We start from the raw sequence: 23,175 nt of genomic DNA on the forward strand, positions 1-23,175 counted from the left end.
GAAAGAGAGGACTTTCCTACACTTCCCCCCCCCCCCCCCCCACCAACCGAAGGACAATAAGACTAACCTTGCGCAGTTGAGTCTTCACTGTCTAAGTGGAAATATCTGGAGAGTCCATCTGCATTGGAGTGGTTACTCCCAGGTCTATCCTTCCACTGACTAGTCCACTCCCTGTAGAAAGATGGACCACCTCAACAGTTTGGGATTTTCACCTTTCATTTGCTTAAGCCATAGGAGGTGATCTGTTTGAACAAGGAAGTGAGTGCCAAACAGGTATGGCATAAGCTTCTTCAAGGCCCAGACCACAGCAAAGACCTCCCTCTCAATGGCTGACCAACGCTTTTCTCGGGGGGGGGGGTCAGCTTTCAACTTATAAAAGCAACAGTTTCATCCTGGCTCTCTTCATTAAGTTGGGAAAGTACTGCCCACCTCTGAAGCATCTGTATGGACAATTAATTGTTTTGAGTAGTCAGTGCTTCTGAGAATTGGAGCAGAGCAGAGTCTATTTTAGGTCATCAAATGCTTTTTGGCAGCTAGCTGCCCATAAGACTTTTTTTGGCATCCTTTTGTATATGAGGTCATTCAAGGGGAATACAATAGAGCTATATCCCTTTCTGAATCTTCTGTAATACCCAGTCAGGCCTAAGAAGGGTCTGACTTGGGTTTGAGTGGTGTCGGCAACCCAATCCATTATGGTTTGGATTTTGCTCTGTAGTGGCTGAATTTGGCCTCCATCTACCAGGTGGCCCAAATAAATAACTTTGCCCTGCCCTATCTGGCATTTGGATGTCTTCATAGTGAGGCCTGCCTTTTCTAAGGCCTCAAGTACACTTCTAAGGTGGACTAGGTAAGCCTCCCAGGTGGAGCTAAAGACAGCTATGTCATCTTGATATGCTGCACCTAAGCTTTCCAGGCCTTGATGAATATGTTCACCAACCTTTGAAATGTTACAGGGGCATTCTTCAACCTAAAGGTCAGCACTGTTAAGTGATAGTGCCCACGAGGTGCTGATAATGCTGTTTTCAGCTTTGCAGCATCGGTTAACTTGATCTGCTAATACCCTGCAGTCAAGTCAAATGTGCTGAGATACTTGGCTGCAGCCAGAGTATCTATTAGTTCATCTGCTCTAGGAATTGGATGGCCACCAGACCTTGTGACTGCATTGAGGCCTCTGTAATCGACACAAAATTTCACCTCATTTTCCTTTTTCAGAGTGAGCCTTGGGTACCAAGACTACAGAACTAGCCCAAGGGCTGTCTGACGGCTCAATGATTCCTACCCCTAGCATATTTTGCACTTCTGCTTTGATGCATTCTCTGACATGGCCAGGCTGCCTACAGATTTTTCTTTTTACAGGCAGACTGTCTCCTGTGTCAATATCATTTTCACACCAGGGGTCAAATAAGAGTTCAGAGAACTGACTGAGGAGATTTTTACAGTCAGCTTGTTGCTGGTCAGAGGCAGTCAGCAAGAACAACTCCCTCCACTGAACCATCAACTGGGTTGTGGGAGAAGAGGTCAGGGAGAGGGTCACTCGCTTCTTTCTGACCTTCATCAGTGGCCATGAGCAAGGTCATGTCAGCCCTACTGTAATAAGGCTTTAGGCGATCCTCATAAAGCACCCCATGGAGGCTTCTTGGAGTATCCAGGTGAACTAAATAGGTGACCGCACTTTTTTTCTCTCCAATGGTGAGGGGGGCACTTCACTTGTCTGAGTGCCCTAGGAGCCACAGGCTCGAAGACCCACATTTTCTGTCCTGGCTGATAAACAGTCAGTACAGCCTTTTGGACATGCGATTGCTCTTGCAGTTCCCGGCTGGACTGAAGGTTTTTGGTTGCTGTCTTCATGTACTCTGCCATTCTACATCTCAGGCCCAGTACATAATCTACTATGTCTTGCTTGGAAGATTTGAGAGGTTGCTCCCAACCCTCCATTACAAGGGCAAGTGGATCCCTAACTGGATATTCCAACATAAGCTCAAATGGACTATAGCCCACTCCCTTCTGAGGAACTTCCTTGTAGGCGAAGGAGGCAAGGCAATAGGACATCTCATCTTCTGAGTTTTTCAGAGTGCCATGATAATGCCTGTTTAGGTTTTGTTGAACCTTTCAACTAAACCATTTCCTGGTGGATGGCAAGGGGTGGTGAACTGCTAGGTTACACCATACTCCTTCCACACTGCTTTTAGAAATGCAGACGTTAAGTCTGCATCTCTGTCTGACACCACCTCTTCAGGAAACCCACCCTTGAAAGATTCTTTTAAGGCCCTCGGCCACTACAGGGGCTGTAGTAATCCTAAGGGGAATCACCTCTGGGTACCTGGTGCATGGTCCACCACCACCAGTATAAATATTTTCCTAAATGCAGTTGGAGGGTCTAGGGGTCCAACAATATCAATCCCTACCCTGTGAAATTGTACCTCAACCACTGAAAGTGGAATTAAGGGGGCCTTTGAGGTTCTACCTGTCTTACCACTGGCTTGACAGGTGACATAGGAGCAACAAAACATTTTTGTGTCCTCAGACATATGGGGGGGGGAAGAGGGGGTCAGTAAAAGTGTGGGACAAGTATGTCCCAAGCCTTCCTTTGCCCCAAATTGCCTGCAAGGGGAATATCATGGACCAGTGTCAATAGGAACACCCTAATATTTTGAGGGAAGCACCAAGCTTGGGATCACTTGCCTCAGAGGAAAGGAGGCTATTGTCCCAGTAGACCTTATGGGTCCCACTGATACCCCCTGCTTCCCGATTGGCAGCTTGCTGTCTCAGGCTCTAAAGAGGGACATGACTTCTGTTCTATGCTTAGTTCCGCCCTAGTGGGTCCTCCTGCACCTAAGACCTCAGCTGTGTCAGCTTTCAGCTTCTGGTGCAGGTTCCACACAATGGGTAGATTCCTCTTCCTGAGGAGTTGGATCCTCACCTGAACTATGGACAGGGGGAAACTTCTTACCCTGCCCGGCCCTCCTTTTGGGAATCTCCTGGGCCATTTTTCCAGGCGCTAGTGTTACCTGCTCTCTCCGTTTCTTGGCCTGTGCTCTAGTAAGAGCAAAGATGTGCATTGCTGCATGGGCTTCCAACTCCACATAAGCCCAGGCTGAAGTATCAAAATTATTGCCCAGTAAACACTCTACAGGCAGGTCAGAGGATACCACAACTTGTAGGGCCAGTAACACCCCCAAAGCCCCAACTAAGGTCAACAGCAGCTACAGGCTGCCAGTTGTGAGCGCTAGTGACTCTGAACGTGTGTCCAAGTAGGTGTTCTTCAGGGGACACCAGTTTTTCAGTCACCACTGTGACACTGGTATCTGTGTCCCTGTAGGCCTCAGCCTCAACACAATTGATAAGGGGATGCTGCCTGTATTTACTCATATGAAGGGGACAAGCAGCTACGTTGGCAAGGTCAATACCACCCTCGGAGACAAAAACTGCCTCAGTAGTCTCCCTGACTAACCCAGAGCCCACTGCAGCTCCCACTACTACCAGTGCTATTGCTAGTAGTAGAAGTGGTAGTAGCAGGCTTGGTGCTCTTTTTAGGACAGGCGGTCACCTGCTCTGTGACATTTTTGTCTACTCAAGTAGCACCGAGATTTCTTATTGTTGGATGAGGAAGAAGAGGATATACACCCTCCCCCTGAAGAATTTTGTGGGCCTGATGAAAACTATTCCTTTTTATCTTTGGGTTTGTCCCCACCTTTCTCCAGATTTTTGGAAGAATCTTTCTTTTTCTGGTCACCCCCAGTGTTCTATTTCCTACCCAATCTGGTGCGAAACCATTTGTCTCCCATGTTTTATTTTACTAACTCTTCAAAGGAGGTGGTAGTCCATTTGCAAACGGGACGGTGTGCTCACGGGCCTTCCCCCTTTGAGAATATAAAAAAATATTTGTTAAGATTGGGTAGGGTCCTATGGACCACTGTCCACTCTTAAAAAATGAAAGTTAATAATTTATTTATTTTTAAACACATCCAGTTTTGCTTTAAGGAAAACATGGCTATATTAAAAAATGCTTTATCTAGAAGCAATCACAAAGTTGGTGGCCTGCTCACCCCAGCATGTCACCATCCCTGTAATGGCTAGCATTCCTAAAGAGTTGCTAACTGCAACCTACCTCATTAATATTCATGAAGTAGGGCGATTTGCGACCTACTAAAAACTAATTTAAAAAAAAAAAAAAAAGTTTCATGTTTTAGAAATAACAGTTTCTTAATTGTGATTCTGAGATTACTGCAATTAGGAAATCACTATCCCTAATGTTAGTACATCTAATCCTTGGTCACCATACACAGTACCATTGCAAAATGGACCCTCATGGCAATGTTCAATTTTGTTTTTATTTATTTATTCTTATTTTCAACCAAATGCCAGGCATGTTTATGCAGTATCATTTAATTTTGTTCTCAGTTTATTCTTGGGATTTATATTGCGAATGCTTGATGAGCTTCAGTGTGTTTTATTTTGGATGAATACAAGAAAGTCAGTGGATGGAGGAATGGATGCATTAGTGCAAGGATGAGTGAAGGAGTGCATATAATACGAGGTATTGGGTATCTACACTTGTGAGTAACTGAAGAGGAACTTCAGTTATAAGCTAAATTTATCAGCACAGTCAATGCTGGTTTCCAATAGTTTTCACATTTTTCCAAATTTATGGGCTGAAAGTTAACATTCTGTGTGGATATACTATTTCCCTCCTTGTTCTTCTCCAACATTTTAGGTGGAAGAGAGACACGTTGCCTCACGCAGATGAAGTGGCATGAGTAATAACATGTACTATGCGCCACTTATAGCCACCTGCCTTCTTTAATGGAAAACAAATCCACATAAAAACACAATCCTTAATTGTGCAAAGCATTCACCACAATCGGTAGTGATGAATGACAAGGACATGTTCAGTATTACATGACAATAACAGCAGCTGTTGAAATGTCTTCCCCTGCCCAGGCAGCTTATTTCGAGTCAGGGAGAGGAATGTATGGATCACAATTTTAAAGGTGGACAACCCTTGTACACTTGCAGGGGTTAACCTTGTCACGCAGACTGGGGTTAAAAACAAGGGATGTTAGGACATTCCTTCAAGCCTCTTTGGCACAATCATGGATGTCCTCCCATCTTGCTGTATAGCACAATTTAATCACGATTTGCTCTTAGAAACTCTCCTTGTGTGAAGGAAAGCAGTTGCATGCAGTTCAATCAGAGAATGAATTGTTAGACTACAAGGTAGCACGATGCCCTACAAACCTTTATTGGCGATGTACCGCTGAAAAAATATTCAGTGAACCATTAATAAAAAGCCTACAGCATATTTGGTCCCACCTGTCTTAAACACGGGGAATGCGAATTCAGGTTAAAAACAGGATTTAACTTTGAAAATACCATGGATGTACAGTTCCTTCAGAATAGACGTCAACTAAAATCTACAGAAAGTTCATGCAGCAGCACTCCAAGTGCCTGTTTCAAAAGTGAGCATCAATTTTCGCCTTTCAGAAATGGCAGTTCAAAGGGTTTCGCCACTGCGTGCTCCAAGGCTAATGCATACGTGTAAACTCTAGCATCCACCACAATGTGCTCCTTCGCCACTAGTGCTGAAAAAGAAGAAAATACTGCTTAACGCTAGTAAAGCATACAAAGGCACAGAAACTGAAGCAAAGCACAGTAAAAAGTGCAGCAAAAGAGACGTTAACCCTAATCGTTTTAAACACAGTATAAAAACACAAAAGGAATGTATGCAGTGAATGTAACAAATCTATGTATGTGTTACAGTTGTCCGAAACATTTATGGTTTAATCAACACCCCTTATTAGTCTATAAATAAAGATGTTAATTTTAACCTACATGTAACACTCATTACACACATCAATACGATTCAATAAATGGTTCAAAACATTAATTTAATGTCGGTCTCCTATTTGAAATATATCTCCTATTGCTTCATAAACACCTTTAAACATACCTAACCTAGGGCTGTGGCCTAACACTGCTCCAAGATGGTGTGTTCTGAATGAGCTCCGCCAGTCAGAGCGCCTATCGTGCTTGCCGCCCGCTTTGGCACGTTGTGCACACCGGCCCGGGGACCTAAATATGTTAAATAAGTAAACCAGCACCTACACCAGTGGGAGAGGTGGCCGCATCCCACTGCAGTGTCTGATGCGCATGCCCAGAGGAAGACTTCCCGCATCGGGCCTGCTCTGCGGACCCCCCGCGGGTTCCCGGAGTCCCGTGACGGTGCTTGACGCTGTATCGGGCGGAGAGGGTGGCAGGCGCTGCTGGCTGTGCTTCGTGGGCCTGGGCGGCCCTGGGGCGGGGGAGCTGCAGAGGTGCGCTGAACTGGGGACGGCAGGGGGGGGGGAACACGCTGGAACCTTATCGTGGCATAGGCCCAGCTGCGGCCCTCAAACATGCGGCTTCCAGGCCTGGCACCACCAAGAGATAATCAATTTTGGCTGCTGGTCTGGACTCCAGATAAACTGGACAGAGTCAATAATATTCCCATTAACAGCTGCCACCACTAAATCCAACACTCCATTTCAATTGCAGTGGAAAACGGACCAGGTCAGATACAAGGGCATAATCTATCACTCAGACATTCCCGCTATATGGGCAAACTATGGAACTTGTATGGAGACGTTACCAACATGTATTGATAGATGGATAACCCTTCTGATATTGATGGCTGGTAGAGTAGCTTTAATGAAAACTGTCACCCTTCCCAAATTGCTGTACTTATTCCAGAATATCCCAGGGCCTCCAAATAAAGCCTTCTTTACCCAACTGCATTCACTTCTGATCAGATTGGCATAGGCGGGCAAGCCAACTTTGTATTAGCTGGCGTACTTTACAACTTCCGTACCAGAAGGGTGGGTTTTCTGACCCTAACTTCAAAGACTACTATTTAGTAGCGCAAATACAATATATCCATCACTGGTTCCATAACAGCAGACATATCGCCCACAGGGTCATCGAAAGGGGCTTGATGGTGTCCCACCCCTCTCCTGGTAGTTCCTTTTTGGTCAACTCCCTAGACCAACCAAAGAAATGTACACTGTACGCTGCACCTTCTGGGCCCGGAACAGACTGGCCGCCTTATGTTGTGTTTTCTTGAAATACTTCAAAGATATGCCCATCAGGCATTGTCACGGGCTCCAGCTGGATAACGTATTGCAGTCATGGTGGAAGAGGCATCTTCTTACATTAGGAGACTTCTTTAATGCCAACACATTTAAGACCTAACAGGAATATGTTGGGGACTCCACGGCCAATATGGGAGATGTGCTCACTTATGATAAACGTGTCCACAAATCCAAACATCTTTTCTGTACATTCCCAAAAGAACCCCCGAGTGGTCACTCCTGACCATCCTCCTCACTAACCCACAGCCCTATAAACTTTTATCTCTTATTATACAATGCAGCGTTGGTCTACTGCAGTGGTTCCCAACCTTTTGATTTCTGTGGACCCCCACTTTAACATTAATGGAACCCAGGGACCCCCACTGTAACATCATGGGACTCCGGGGACCCCCGTCTGAGTCATTACTGGAAGCTGGGGACCGAATTTGTAAATATTTTGTAATTTTCCAGGCTCTCGCGGACCCCCTGAGAAGGCTTCGCGGACCCCCAGGGGTTCCCGGAACACAGGTTGGGAACCACTGGTCTACTGGGTTCCAGACCTCCCCTAAGACCCACCGGGCATGGAAGGGCAATCTGGGGCAGGACATAACAGAAGTGCAATGGAGTTTCTGTTGTAGTCAAACTAAGGAAATGTACTCCAATGGACTAGGTTTAGATTAATTCATTACAAACACCGGCATAGATATTTCCCCTATGTTGACACTAAATGTTTCCAATGTGGTGCGCCAGAGGCAACTTTTATATACCTAGCATGGACATGATCCGCGGTAGCCACATTTTGGTCTCGTATCCTTTTAGCATTATATGACCTGTCTGAACATGAATGTCAACTCACCCCCATTATAGTATTATTGGGGTATGTGAAAAAGATTTTAAAAAAGTACGGAAACTCACTGCCCTTGCCTTGCTTTTGTGGAAACAGAGTGGCGATGAGATGGGGAGGTAGACTCACTCCAACGTTAAGTGATTGGCTGAAAGACATGACGCTCTGTTTTATGCGGAAACATTGCCTCCAACAGGATGCCCACAAAGACGTCTGAGGCCCTTTTCGAACATACCACCCACAACTGAATCCAGATTAGACAGTGGGGTCCCAACTGTGGTGCTATAATATACTGACTCTTCCAGCTGGAGGGGTGTTTGTTGAATCTATGTCCTTGTGATGCAATATGCTCTTTTTGTAACATCCTTTGGTACAACTGTATAATGTCCTCCTTGTGCATCTACTGTACTTATTATAAAATGCCTCATAATTCTGTGTCGGAGAGATCCACACTGCTCAACCGAGGACACCTGCCTTCTGTTGCATTACAATATTATGCTGTTATGATTTGCCCACTTTTGCTGTTTTTCTGTAAAATGTCAAATCATTTTACAAACAAACAAACAAAAAAAAAATACCGATCCTAATCTAACAAGCACTGGCCAAGCCAAAACATTGGACGTTCGTTTCAGTCCTGATTTAAACTCTGAAAATACTTAAGTGCACCAGGAAAAATGAAACAAAAAAAAAATGTTGTCTTCGGTTTTCAATGCATTTATGTGATAAAGATTTTACTTGGTGATGATTTACAGTAGATCTAAAATAGCCACATGTTCATAGCAATGTGGGCACTCTATAGTAAGTGGAATGCTATGGAAACAGCCGTTCGCATGAAGTGAGAGAGAACTACTCTTTCAGAGGAGTAATAGACCAATCTATGTATTTTTTTTTTAAAGAAATGCTAACGTGCAGTGCAGACAGCTGCACTGTGAAGCTAGATCTAGAAACGTGAAAATACAACATTTTCAAAACTTATTGCATGAGAAATATATAACATTCCCCATTTTCAGTACCAAGACCCCTAAATCCCTCGCAGAAACCCCGCCATAACAGGTATCACTATGGGAGGGAGAGACCACAAACTTGCTCTTTATGCTGATGATGTCATGGTGGCCTTAACACAACCACTGAAATCCCTACCTCCCCTTATGAGTGAACTAGTGCGCTTTGGGAAAGCGTCAGGGTTCAAAGTTAACCTCCAGATCCTCAACCTCACGGTCCAGAAGGCTGACCAACTTACACTCAAGTGCCTCTTCCCCTTCACATGGGCTATGCAGGGAGTAGTATATCTGGGCCTCCATATCCACGCCACACCAGCGCAGATTGGCGAGAGTAACTATGCTATTGCCCTCAAGAAAATGTGATCGTATTTACAAACCTGGAAAAGCTACACTTTCATGGCTGGGGCGCCATGCAGCGGTCAAAATAAAAAATGCCTAAAATACTGTACATTACCTCTGCAACACCCGCCACGTGTTTTGAGCAAATTGCAACACCTTATAGATGATTATATTCGGGCACGCAAGATGGGCTGTATGCCTAAAAAGCAGGCAACCGTGTCTCTGGCAGAAGGTGGATTTGGGATACCCCATCTCACACATTACTATCAAGCTCCACAGCTTTGTTAATTGGTAGAATGGGCTACGCCTTACTCAGAGAAGCAGTGGTGTTTCATCAGTCAGGCAGTCACTGGCATCCAAATCTAGAAGGTTTCTTGGCTGCCCAAAACGCACCGACCTCTTGGACTATACACTTCCCCTGCCCTTAAGGCTACCATGGGTACTTGGGATAGGGTGCAGCTACCAAAGAAGTTATCCACTCGTATTTCCACGCAAACCCCAATTACTAGGCATCCTGCTTTTTTCCCCAGACTGACAGCGCAACGCATATGTCCAATGGCAGCTTCCCAATTGCAAAAGGAGACTTCTTCGACCACACAGGGCTTGTGGACTTCCCCCAGATAAGGCAGGATTATGGCTTACCCTCGACAGTGCACTGCCAGTATGTTGCTATCCCCACAGGGTCACACAGTCTTCTATTCGCCCCCATGCTTGCCGCTTCCTATTGCCTTTTGAAAAATGGCTCATTAGCTGAGACACAAAAAACACTGTTCTCAATACATCGCAAGCCCCCACCAAATCGACGGCGCAGCTATGCTGGGCAAAGGAATGCGAGTGCTCTTTTACGCCTAGAAAATGGTCAAATGTCCAGAAGCCGGCCAACACCTCGGCCTGCGGCACCTCAAGCAAAGAAACACTGCTTTGTTAGCACATTATTGGTATTATACTCCAGCACAAACAGCTCAGTGGAAGGAGGATGGAGATGCAGTGTTGAAGGGGCTGTGGGCAAGTGGGGACTGACCCATCGTCTTTGGCTGTACCTTAGGCTTCACTAATACTGGGTTGACGTTCTAGCTGCGACTGATCAAATGTACGACTTGGATCGTCCTAGATTCCCGAGCTATATTCTGCTGGGCCTCCCAAACTCCCTCACCTATGCCGTGAAATCTACAAAGGAGCGCGCCATCACTCTGACATTATGTGCTGCCAAACAATTCTTATTGGCATGCTGGGGCACTGCCAAAATGCCCACTCACCTACACTGGCTTTACAAACACTGCGAAGTCATCAGCATGGAAAAGGAGCCACAGACTACCCCACTTCAGCAAGACTTGGGAACCCTGTTAACGTTTCCTCTCTCAGGAATTCAGGAACTCGAGCTGCGCTGCGTATCTCCGCATACTCAATCTGACTTTGGCAGAACACAACAATGACTGAGCCTTTTAGGATAGATGACTCGTGCAAATTACAACCATGACCCCATCAACATCATTGGCACACCCCTTGGAGGTTTCCTACCACAACTAGATAGGTTAACCGCCCCCCCACCCCCCACTTTCTCCCTGGGGTGCTCCCCTTCTATCCTTTGTTACTTCCTCTCTCATCTCTCCCACGCCTACTGCTGTTCCTCAGCATTTGGTGGATGTAGTTGAGATGTTTTTGTGTTGTTTTCACTCACCATTAAAAACAATAAAACAGATTTAAACTTAAAATGAAAAAAATTTGGAGAGTTAACTTGCAAAACCCAACAATATTAATCAACGTTTCCATGATCTCTTCAGATTGTTGGTGAGACAGAACTGAAATCTGGCATCAGAAAATCTTTGGAAATAGAACACTTGCAATGAAATTCAGAATAGAGGAAACAAATAAATAAAAGTGAATTGCATTCTCTGCTTTTTTGTATTGCCAATGCGGTTCGGGAATTTACCTACTCTTTTTTTATCTTGAAAGTATTTAAACTGTAACATCCTTACCCTAGACCGCAAGTTAAAACAATGCAGATGTAGTGCAATTGGCCAATCAACATAAAGCTCCCTCCTGAAAACAGTTGGATTGAAAGCCGTCAAGACAAAGCAGACTAAAACCAGGTCTGGTTTGGTAATTATCTCTGGTTCAGCCAACAATTGCAAGTTGAGACCAAAGTAACTCATTGAAGAGCCTGATAAAAGTTTATAACAACTCATAGCTACTCGGGATTCAAATGTAGAGGGTGGATAACCCCACAGATAAACCAAAATATCAATGGGTCTCAATATCCACAATCTTCTTTTCCCCAAGTTATTCTTGCAATGCGAGTAGAAGCATCGATTCGGGGAGAATATTAATTTTCGTCATGAAACTGTTCTCTGGGGTTTGTAGAACTGCACCAGCTCACTTTCCTCAAAGCGATTTGATTTGTGCTTGAAATGGTGACGTGGGAGCTGAAGTTATGGAACATCTTTGCAGGAGGAGATACGGTGCAACTGTCAGATTTTCGGATTATGGAGCTGGGGAACCAGGTGCGAGTCTCCGCATAAGAGCAACATCCTGAGATTCGGGGCAAATGACTTAATCTACCCATACCTACCAAAAAAATATGAATGTGTCCTTGACCCACCGGAAAGCGTGATTTATCTGATAGACAACAGCACCAAGAGCAAAAGCGAGGGACCGGGGGCCACTTACTTGGGTCCTCATGACGCCTCCGACCTGCCCACAGACTCAAAAATTAAATGACTCTAGATATGCATTTGTGTTATGACTGGTGAGAGATCTTAACTTTTGAGGGACCATGGATATTTCATTGGTAAGGCCCTTGAGCACTTTAGCAGACGTCACACTCCCATAACTCAGCATGATCAGCTGTATACTAAGACTCGGAGTTCTGCAACCAGGCTTGGAACATTGCCTGGGCCACCTACCCCATATCATTTGGTTCTTAGGTTGGGGATGGGCGACAGATGCTTCATGTTTAGAAGTGTAGGGTGCATGGGTAGGGGAGTTTCTTCGGGATTTTCATAGTTTAGTAGTCTTTGTTGTGCAAGCCCTGGAATAAAACTGTCTATAGACACACAAAACTAAGCACAAAATTGCATGACAGACAACACACTTGAACTACTCTCTTTGAACCTAAATGGCCTTAATAATAACATTAAAATGGAAAAGTATATCTTAAATTACATGCCCTGCCTATACTACTCCAGGAAACACATCTGCTTGGAAATCACTGTCCGGTCCTATCTTGTGGCGGATACACCATGTCATACCACTCTGGATATGCCACTGCATCCTGAGGCACTGCCATCCTTCTTCACAAACATTTACCCCTACAAGGCACTGGAACATGGTATGATCATTTGGGCAGATTTGCGTTAATGGAGGGAAAACTGGGTGAGGAGTGTTGGACTATTGTTTCAGTCAATGTCACCCACTCTTCTAGAGGCTACACTCAAAGACTTAACCACAGGATTACTACACTCCCCAGCGGGGCACACTATCAAAGGTGATGATTTCAACGCAGTTATGGTGCCTAACTTAGACCGAGACATTGCACACCCTCATAAATCTGTGGTGCCGGGCAAATGGACAAAGTTCCTTGCCCTCGTAGTTACACGCCACCTACTCGACTTAATGACTAAGGAATTTGTGTTTTATTCACACTCTTACAAATCCTTTTCTAGGCTTCACTACTTTTCTATGCCCTCCAATGACACTAACTGGCAAATGCGCAGATCTTCTTTAGCCCTTTCGACCATTCCCTAACATGCATAAAACTGCAGCTGGCGGGTGTTCGGCAGCCTGGACAGTGAGGCATGAGCACCTGGTGGCCAAGATACCTTATTTAAGGAACATATGAGAGAACAGCTCATCAATTATCGCTCGTTATGGTCAACAAAAATATGGTGGATTCACCAATTACACTCTGAAAGGCCAGAAAGGTGGTCCTAAGGGGTAGGGCAATCTATTACCAGACTGCAGCTAAATGGAGGCAGCACCAAGAAATTGCAGTTCTGGAAACGGCGACAGACACAGCTGACAGGGATTTGGCTGGATCCACAGATGAGCAGCTACACCACCTAGTGGAGCTACTGTGACTGTCACTTTGAATACACTACTAGACTACGTGTCCTTGTCCTATACAGCACAGAGTAAAACATTTATGAACTTGGGGACAAGACCTGAGAACTACTCGGATTGGCTAATAGGAATATAGAACTCAGGTTGGTTTCCACTATCCGTTTCCCCATGGGACAGAGATACACTGATTCCAACTTGATAGCTCATGAGTTCGCTAGTTGTTATGCTCATCTATACGCACACCAGTTGCCGGTCACATCACAGCACAACCACCGGATAACTGAAGACCTAATAAACCCAGAATGATCAATGAGAACAGGCTGACGCTGGAGGAACCACTTCCAGAGGAAATAATTGTGCAATCCATTAACTCACTCTCCGTGAGAAAAACCCTGGGGTTTAATGGGTATCAACTGGAGCTCTTTAAGAAATAGGTCTCGCTCTAGACTACCTCACTGGCGGAGATGTATGTGACAGCCCTTGAACCCGGTGAGCTCCATCACAATCTGAAGGGGGCAGCAATTTCTATGATCCTGAAACCACAGAAACCAACTTACAGATGCAAATCATACAGACCTATACCTCTTATTAACTTGGAGGAGACCATTCTGGGGAAAAACCTGGCCAACAAATTTATGGCAGTGAATGGTACTGTCATAACCCATGATCAAAATAGGTTCATGCCAGGCTGCAGCATACATCACTGCCTACAACGCCTTCACACTTCCATTGTGCTCGTCAGTGCACTCGCCTGATTGCAGTGACCTGATGTCTACTGACTTCATGTTCCGCTTAGTTGAGCGCATGAACTTTGATCCCCTCTTCCGCAAGTATGTAACACTCATACTCTAAACCCTGGACACGGGTCGAGTGAAAGGGATGCTATTCCAAGCCTTTGCAAATAAAAGATACAAGACAGGGCTGTGGCCTCGCACCCATATGTTTTGCATTAGTAATGGAGCCCTTGATGGAGCCGATCAGATGAAATGCCAGTTGAGTGGCATCTGGTGTTCTACTCACACAGAAGATAGGGTATCACTTTATGAGGATGACGTCCTGCTGTACCCTGCCCATCCAGAAATTACCTTTCCCAAACTAATACAAATGCTCCAGATGGGGAATCCCTGTCCCTAGAAATCAGTTTGCAAGAGGGGAGGATGGGTGGGTCGGTAAGGAATCTGCAACTAGAATATGTCTACCAGATATTTTGTTATCGAAGGGAAGTAACTTGTACATCTGAGAGACTTCTAGTTGCAGATTCTTTACCTTAGAATAGATACCCAAGCAATGCCATCCTCGGCGGTGGGCTGCGAACCAATGTCATACTAGAAAGCCCTGCAGGATCAAACAACCAAAGTAGCCGTTCAGATGGACAGGACTGTCCAGGCAGTAATGTTTAGCAAACGTGTGCAGGGATGCCCAAGTAGCTGCCTGGCAGATATCCAGGACAGGCACTCCGTGTGCTAATGCAGTGGTAGCAGCAGTTGCTCTGGTGAAATAAGCGCACAATCCCTCAGGGGGTTGCATCTTGGCCAAGGCGTAGCACATCTTGATGCAAAGAAATACCCATTGAGAGATGATATGTTTTTGTATTGTCTTCCCTTTCTTCGCACCCACATACCTGACAGAGTCGATCATCCACCCGGAAATCTTTAGTACGATCATTTTAGGTCCAGACGGTGGAGTCTTTCCTCCTCATGAGAAGGATGTGGGGGTGCATAAAAAGTAGGAAATGTGATGGAATGGCCTACATGAAAAGGCGTAACAACATTGGGAAGGACCGAAGCCTTAGTGTGCAACCCCACTTTGTCAGGGTGCACAGACAAGAATGGCGGCTTGGAAGAAAGAGCTTTAAGCTCACTCACTGTATGAGCAGAAGTGTAGGCAACAAGAAAGACAGTCTTGAAAGTGAAAGTGAGGAGCTGTAAAGGGCAATTGTGCATCGGTTCAAAGGTAGTACAAGTTAAGTAAGGACAAGATCGAGTTCCCACTGAGGCACGATAAATGCAGTGGGAGGAAATAAAGGGATGAGACCTTTAAGGAATCTATTCACAATAGGAGATTTAAAGATTGAGGGCTGATCAGGTAGCCTAAGAAAGGCTGAAATGGCTGATAAATACCCGTTAAGGGTGCCCAAAGCAGAGCTCTGCTGGGCCAAAGAAAGAATGAACAAAAGAAGTGGTATAGGCGGAAAGGGGTAAAGGAGGCTGGAGTTCCACTCGAGATGAAAAGCATCTCCACGCGAGTGCCACCTTGGAAACTCCAACGCGCAAAACAGCTGACATTGTGCGTTCTCTGCGGAGGGGAGCAGATCTAACCAAGGCTCTCCCCACTGCTGAAAGAGACCCTGCATCACCACCGGATGGATATGCCATTCGTGATCGGATGTGCATCGACCGCGGAGTTCGTCCACTCTGGCGTTGAGAGAACCCGCCAGATGTTGAACCACCAGGGTAATGCCCTGATGTTCCAACCATGTCCAGAGGCGTAGTGCCTCCTGACAGAGTCCAGGACCCTACCCGCCCTGTTTGTTGCAGTACTACATGGCATAGTATTGTCTGTGAACACTTGCACTACTTTCCCTTTGAGAGAAGGAAGAAATGCTTTCAACGCGAGCCTGATCACCCAGAGCTCCAGAAGATTGATATGGAGGCCAAACTCCGCTGGAGACCAGAGGCCTCTGATCTCCACCTCTCCCATGTTGCCACCCCAACCCAGAAGCGACGCATCTGTCACTATGGATAGATCTGGATGGGGAAGGTAGAGGGATCTGCTGTGAACCCAATGCAGATTTGAAAGCCACCACTGCAGGTCTTTCACAGTCCCCTCCGAGATCTAGACCATGTTGGAGAGATTCCCCTGATGCTGCACCCACTTGCACTTCAAGTCCCACTGCAGAACCCACATATGCCATCTGGCATGTCTCACTAGCAGGATGCAGGAGGCCATGAGGCCTAGCAACCTGAGAGTAGGTCTCACCGAAACCCAAGCCAGAAGCTGAAAGATCAGAATCATAGCCTGAATATATTGGACTCACTTTTTGGGAGGATAAGCCCGAAACTACACTGTGTCCAGAACAGCTCCGATGAAAGGGAGAGGCTGAGAGGGAATCAGGTGTGACTTTGGCACGTTGATAGTGAACCCTCAGCGTGTGCAGGAGGCTCGCCGTAGTCTGAAGGTGGGAGACAACTTGCTGGGCCAAGTCCGCCTTCAACAGCCAGTTGTCAAGGTAGGGGAAGATTGAGACCCCTAACCTGCGCAGATGAGCTGGAACCATCGCCATCACTTTCATGAACACCCGAGGGGTGCTGGTAACGTCTGCGGGCAGGCAGGATGGAAATGTGGAAATAGGTGTCCTGCAAGTCCAACGCTACCATCCAGTCTACTGGGTCTAAGGCAGACAGGATCTGAGACAGGGTGAGCATTCTGAATTCCTACATCTTGAGGAAGTAGTTGAGGTCCCAAAGGTTTAGGATACAACGTAAGCCCTTGTCCTTTTTCAGAATGTAGCGGGAATAACAACCACAACCTACTTCTGGCACAGGGAACTTCTCTATGGCTCCCTTGGCCAAGAGAGCCGTGATTTCCTAGTGGAGAAGTGCCAAATGAACCTCCGGAAGTTGGCTGATTGATGATGGAGGCATGGCTGGTGCGGCAGATTTGAAGGGGGAGGGAATAGTCCTTTTGAACTATTTGCAAAACCCATCCGTCTGTAGTGATTGGAGTGGGTTGCCGATGACGAGGTCACTTGGGCGTGGGGGAGTGAGGAACACCCTGCTCCCCTCCTCCCTACTCAGTGATTGGAGCTGCCCAGGAGAGCAAAGGAACGAGGCATGCTCCCAGGAGGCTACAATGTGATTCAGCAAGGCTGAGAGCGAAGACTAGCTGTGGGCACAGGGGAGCCTGTGGAGGATAAGCGTTGCCCACATAGAGTCCAGTGGGCGGTGGTGCATTTGGACACTCTCCTGCCTGCCCCCCCTCTGCCATCGGCTATTATTGAGTGCGGGAGCCATAGCATGAGGGACTGGAGGACTGCATCCTGGGGGGCCCCGTCTCATTCTGGAATAAAGGGCTTCCCTTCCCCTCCGTCCAATATCTTCATTACATCCTCTGGAGAGCGGGCCGTGGCCCCCAGGGACAATACAGGTTGGCATCAGGAAACCCTGGGCCAGTAGGAGCTGGCTGGGCATGGGACACGCGAGCAGAGCAAGTAGCGACAGGAACACTGGGTCATGGTCAAGGGCAAGCAGCCCAAATCGTTGCATGCCAACAGACTGGACAGGTACGCAGTAAAGATGGCCTCTGGGGTACAGCTTGGGAACTCGAGGGACGAGACTCCGAAAGTTGCCCTAACACAGAGTTGTGAACCCTCTCTAAAATCCATTATGGCGGCCATTCAGGATCTTCAAGGCTCAATCTCGCCCACTAAACCTAAACTATATGCAGTGACCCTGGAGGTCAATGTGTTGAGAGCAGATTTCAGGAACATATCTGAAAAGGTCGCTGTTGCAGAGACACATCGAGGGCCTGCTCTCGACCACGAAGAGGCTAGTGGAGCAGGTTCCGTCCTTCACAAAGCAAAGTGTGGCTATGGTGGCCCACCAGTTGATGGACAGAATGCAGAACAAATTAAACATTCACCCTCCGTCACAGATCTGGGTTTAATCCATCAGTTGTTTTGCTCACCATGCCATTCCAGCTAAGACCCAGCCATATGCAAATCAGTCTTGACCCTGTTCCCCAGGGGAACAGTCCAACCTGAACTGCCAGACCAGGTCCTCAATGGACCAGAAACAAGCATCCTTGGACCGGTTTCGGAGTATCACCCCTTTTCAGCCAGGCTAGCTTGAATCTAGTGGCATAGTGAGCTTGGGACCCACATCTGAGCGTACCCTTCCCACTTAGGGCGAGAAATGCAAAAAGAACAGAAGATGGATGGAATGCAGAACAAATCAAACATTCACCCCCAGTCACAGATCTGGGTTTAATTAATCAGTTTTTCTGCTCACCAGATCTGTGACTGGGGTGAATGTTTGTTTGGTTTCGCATTCTGTCCATCATTTGTGTTCGTTTGCTTTTGGAGGACCAGGAGGGCAGGGTGAGACGCAGTAAGATTCTGATAGTAGGGGTATCAGAGGGCATGGAGGGCCCCCGTGTAGATCTCTTTGTTGAGGATCTTGTACTGAACAAGCTATAGCTAAAGAGTTTGTCAAACTTCTTCACAGTCAAGAGGGTGCATAGGATGCAGGCCTGCCTCCCAAGCCGGCAGCCCCACCACGAAAGATTAATGCCAGAATCCTGAACTACAGACACAGGGACGCAATACTGCTGGCAGCTAGGTTACATGGGGACTTGCTGGTTGACAATGCGGTGATCTGACTTTATCCCGACATCACCATCCAGGTGCAGCAGCAAAGAAAAGGCTTTAAGGAGGTCAAAAAGGCACTGCGAACCAACGAGGTGAAATATATGATGCTGTTCCTGGCAAGGATGCAAGTGGTGGCAGATGGTAAGAAGTGGCACTTTATTACAGGAGGAGGCTTAGGACTGGCTTGAGGGATGAAGAGGGGCAGGCAAGAGACAAATGGGAGAAATGAGCCCGCCTAGACCGGCTGGAAGGGGGCAAGAGGGCCCGATGCCATCTCGGGAAAGCAACAGACAAAAAATAACACCAGAGATCGTTGAGGGGTGACTTGATTGCAGAGAAAAAGTGGGCAGCATACACTGTGGACTAGCCTCCAGAGCAAGAGACAGAGTGGGAGAATGGACCACAGGCAAATGGGTCCAGAGATCAAAGGTGGTTGGGAGGATACTCTAGTTTTCTAGGGAAAGTAGCTTGGAAAATTATAGGCTTCAATATCCATGCTGTATCGAGCAGGCGAAGACTGGCACAGACTGGTCAGTCCTGCACTAGCAGTTTAGTTCACCTACAGGGGGCATCGCTACGATGCCCTCTGGGTGCATTTTGTAATAAATCCCACACTGGCATTGGTGTTAAATTTTTTTTTTTGCTGAGAAGTTTGATACCAAACTTCCCAGTATTTAGTGAAGCCATTATGGAGCTGTGGAGTTCGTAATTACAAACTCCCATACCATATACTCAATATGGCTTACACTGCACTTACGATGTCGAAGAATGGACTTGGACACTGTAGGGGCATATTGCTCATGCAGCTATGCCCTCACCTGTGGCACGGTGCACCATGCCTTCAGGCTGTAAGGCCTGCTAGAGGCGTGACTTATCTATACCACAGGCAGTAGTTTGTGGAAATGGCACCCTGAGAGGGGTGCCAGGTTGACTTTACCTTTTTCTCCTCACCAGCACACACAAGCTGCAAAGGCAAGATGCATGTGCTTGGTGAGGGGTCCCCAGGGTGGCAAGATTTATGCTGCAGCCCCTGGGGACCTTCCCTGGCCACAGGGCCTTCAGTACCAGCTGTACCTTTTACAAGGGACTTAACTGTGTGCAATGGGTGTGACAACTTTGGAAGCAAACGTAAAGATTTTGGGAAAACACGGTTGCTGTGGCCTGGTTAACAGGATCCCAGCACACTTTCAATCAAAATTGGCATCCCTATCAGGCAAAACTGAAGACGATGAAACTAACCTTTCCCAAGAGATTCTTCATTATCTAAGTGGAAGAACCCAGAAAGTCCATCTGCTTTGACATGGGCATGGGCAGTCCCAGGTTTGTGTTCCACTGAAAAGTCCATTCCCTGTAGGGATATGGACCACCTCAAAAGTTTAGGGTTCTCACCTTTCATTTGCATTAGCCATCTGAGAGGTCTATAGTCAGTTTGAACAGTAAACTGAGTACCAAACAAGTATGGTCTCAGCTTTTTCAGGGACCAAGCCACAGCAAAGGCCTCCTTCTCAATGGCACTCCAAAGCTGCTCCCTGGGGCGTAACCTCCTGCTAATGAAAGCAACAGGCTGCTGGTCAAGGCCATCATCATTGGCTTGGGACAAGACTGCTCCTGTCCTATGTTCAGAGGCATCTGCCTGCACAAAGACTGCCTAGAATAATCTGGAGCTTTAAGTACTGGTGCTGAGCACACTGAATCCTTCAGGGTGTCAAAGGCCTTTTGACAGTCAAGAGTCCAGTTTACCTTTTTGGGAATCTTTTTGGAGGTCAGTTCTGTGAGGGGAGTCACAATGGATCCATACCCCTTCCCAAACCTCCTGTAATAACCAGTCAAGCCAAGGAATGCCCTGAACTGAGTCTGGGTTTTTGGAGCTTCCCGTTCCAGAATAGTCTGGATCTTGGGTTTTAAGGGTTGCACTTGGCCTCCACTTACAAGGTGGCCCAAGTATACAACTGTGCCCTGCCCTATTTGGCGCTTTGATGCTTTAATAGTGAGGACTGCTGACTGCAAAACCTTCCCCAGGAGGATCAGGTGATCCTGCCAGGTGGAGCTTAAGACAGCAATATCATCTAGATTTGCTGCACTAATGCCGGCTAGGACTTGATACACCAACCTTTGGAAGGTGGCAGGGGCATTCTTTCAGCCAAAGGGCATAACAGTGAACTGATCATGCCCATCAGGTGTAGAGAATGCTCTTTTCTTTTGCTCCAAGTGCCATCCTAATTTGCCAGTACCCTGCAGTTAAGTCAAAGGTACTTAAGAATTTGGCTGCGCCTAACCTGTCAATCAATTCATTTGCTCTGGGTATAGACTGTGCATCTGTCTTGGTGACAGAGTTGAGACCGCTATAGTCCATGCAGAACCACATTTCTCTCTTGCCATCTTTGGTATGAGGTTTCGGGATTGAGACCACTTGGCTAGCCCATGGACTGTCAGAGTGCTCAATTACCCCTAACTCCAGAATCTTGTGGACATCCACTTTGATGCTCTCTGACTTGGTCAGACTGTCTGTATATTATGGTTTTGACAGGTAAAGTGTCTCCTGTGTCCACATCATGGGTACGCAGGTGTGTCTGTCCGGGGGTCAAGAGAGAAGAGAGGGTGTCTGAACAGACAACTCCATCTACTGACCCATCCTAATGGTCAGCTGAGAGGAGGTCAGGGAGAGGTTCACTCTCTGCTTCTTGATGCTCATCAGTAACCATCAGCATGTTTATGTCTCCCCTATCATTGTAAAGTTTCAGGCGATCAACGTGGATCACCCTCTTGTATGTCCTACTAGTGCCCAGGTCCACCTAGAAGGTGACTTGACTCTTCTTTTCCATGATTGGGTAAGGGCCACTACATCTGTCCTGAAGTGCCCTGGGAGCCCCAGGCTCCAGAACCCAAACTTTCTGCCCGGGCTAGAATTCTACCAGTAGTGTCTTTGGTCATACCTCAACTTCCAGAGTTGTTGGCTGGCCTCAAGGTTAGCAGGATCCCAGCACACTTTCAAAGTTGGCATCAATATCAGGCAAAAAAGTGTGGGAGGGAACCATGCCAACAGTGGCACTTTCCAACGGGAATCCGTATTAAGAAATCGGTGGCATATACCCCACATCGGGTTTGGCAAGATGCTGCAGGGCGATATGTGGCACTGTCAGGCACTTGGGAGGGCACAACACGGAACCTTTGTTCATTGTACGTTCCACCACGACTCCAGGATGCAACTTTCCAGGAGGTGGGAGATCTCTTGGTGAACCTCCCTATGGGCACTCTGGTATTGGGGGGGTGGGGGACATGAATTCACTTATGGATGTGCAGCTGGATTGATCTGGGTGACCGGAGGGGAGGAAGGTGAAAGATCCCCTATTACACTTTGCAAGAGCCTTTGATCTAGTAGATCTGTGGAGAGAATGCAACACTCAAATACAGGGCTATACTTACTTTTCTGTGGCACATGGGAGTTACTCCTGCATTGATTACATTTTTACCCGGGGGGCCCAGACCATGCAGTTTGGACCAGCAATCCACCAGGTGAGGGGGGATCTCGGATCATTCCCTGATTGAAGTCCAGTTAAGGGGTCATCCAGAGATTTCACGTTGCCACCTTGCTTGGATGCGTGGAGTCTGACAGACAAGGAGATCCAAGAGAAACTTGGGGACGGTACGGAGCTTTATTTTAAAGAAAATCAGGGCTCAGTTTCTTAGTGTCAGGAGTGGTATGGGAGGCCTTCAAGTTATAAGGGGGCAGGCACAAGCCATAAGTGGAGCACGATGGAAAGATACTCAACTAGAATATACAGTCATAGAAAGGGATATATCCCCGCTGCAGGAAGAGGTCCGAGGTTCCGGGAAACCAGACGAACACCATTAAAGTTGCGTCAGCAGGAGTTCAGTGTTGGCGGAGAATCAAGCGCACAAGCATGCCATGGCGACGCAGCGTAGGCTATATGATGTGGGGGGAAAAGGCAAGTAAATTAATGGCATGGTTGAAGTGGAGTGATAGGGAGCGGCCTTGTGTGCTCAGAGGATAGGATATTGCAAACAACGAGCGTGGCTATTGCAGGTACATTTGCAACGTATTATGAGGGCATATATGCATCCAGGACTACCTTGTCAGGGGAGCGCTGCACTGTACAAAACGATAAGTCTGCCCAGACAATTTCTATTTATTTCTGTTTAGGATTTTATTAAGTGCACGGCTGCCAAAAGGCTTCCCAGAGCTACTGCGGAACCAAACAGAAAAAACCCACCAAGGGCCCTATAAAAGGCAAAATAATGGTTTTCAGAGATTTCCAAAAGAAAGTTCAGAGTCTACGGATCGAACTTCGACCAGGACAGAATTCCACAGTTGGGCTGCCCTGAGGGCAAAGGATCTACCTCCCCATCTCAAACTTTTAAACCGAGGTACGCTAATTAGGTATGCAGAAGAGGATCTGAGGAGACGTTGGGGAGTATAGGGAGTTATAATTTGTTTAA

The 23,175-nt window shown here is 46.9% G+C and overlaps 1 protein-coding gene across 1 annotated transcript in view; it reads right to left on the reverse strand.

The window, feature by feature from the left end:
* Positions 1–5,221: 5,221 nt before the first annotated feature.
* Positions 5,222–23,175, reverse strand: part of NUDT5 (nudix hydrolase 5) — a 180,456-nt gene continuing 162,502 nt past the window's right edge. Inside the window, exon 10 of the mRNA XM_069228666.1 lies at positions 5,222–5,582. Coding sequence (XP_069084767.1) covers positions 5,467–5,582 — 116 coding nt within the window. The 3' untranslated portion in view covers positions 5,222–5,466. The remainder of the gene's footprint in view (positions 5,583–23,175) is intronic.

The sequence above is a fragment of the Pleurodeles waltl genome, chromosome 4_1 (genome assembly GCF_031143425.1).
Source record: "Pleurodeles waltl isolate 20211129_DDA chromosome 4_1, aPleWal1.hap1.20221129, whole genome shotgun sequence".
Lineage (NCBI taxonomy): Eukaryota > Metazoa > Chordata > Amphibia > Caudata > Salamandridae > Pleurodeles > Pleurodeles waltl.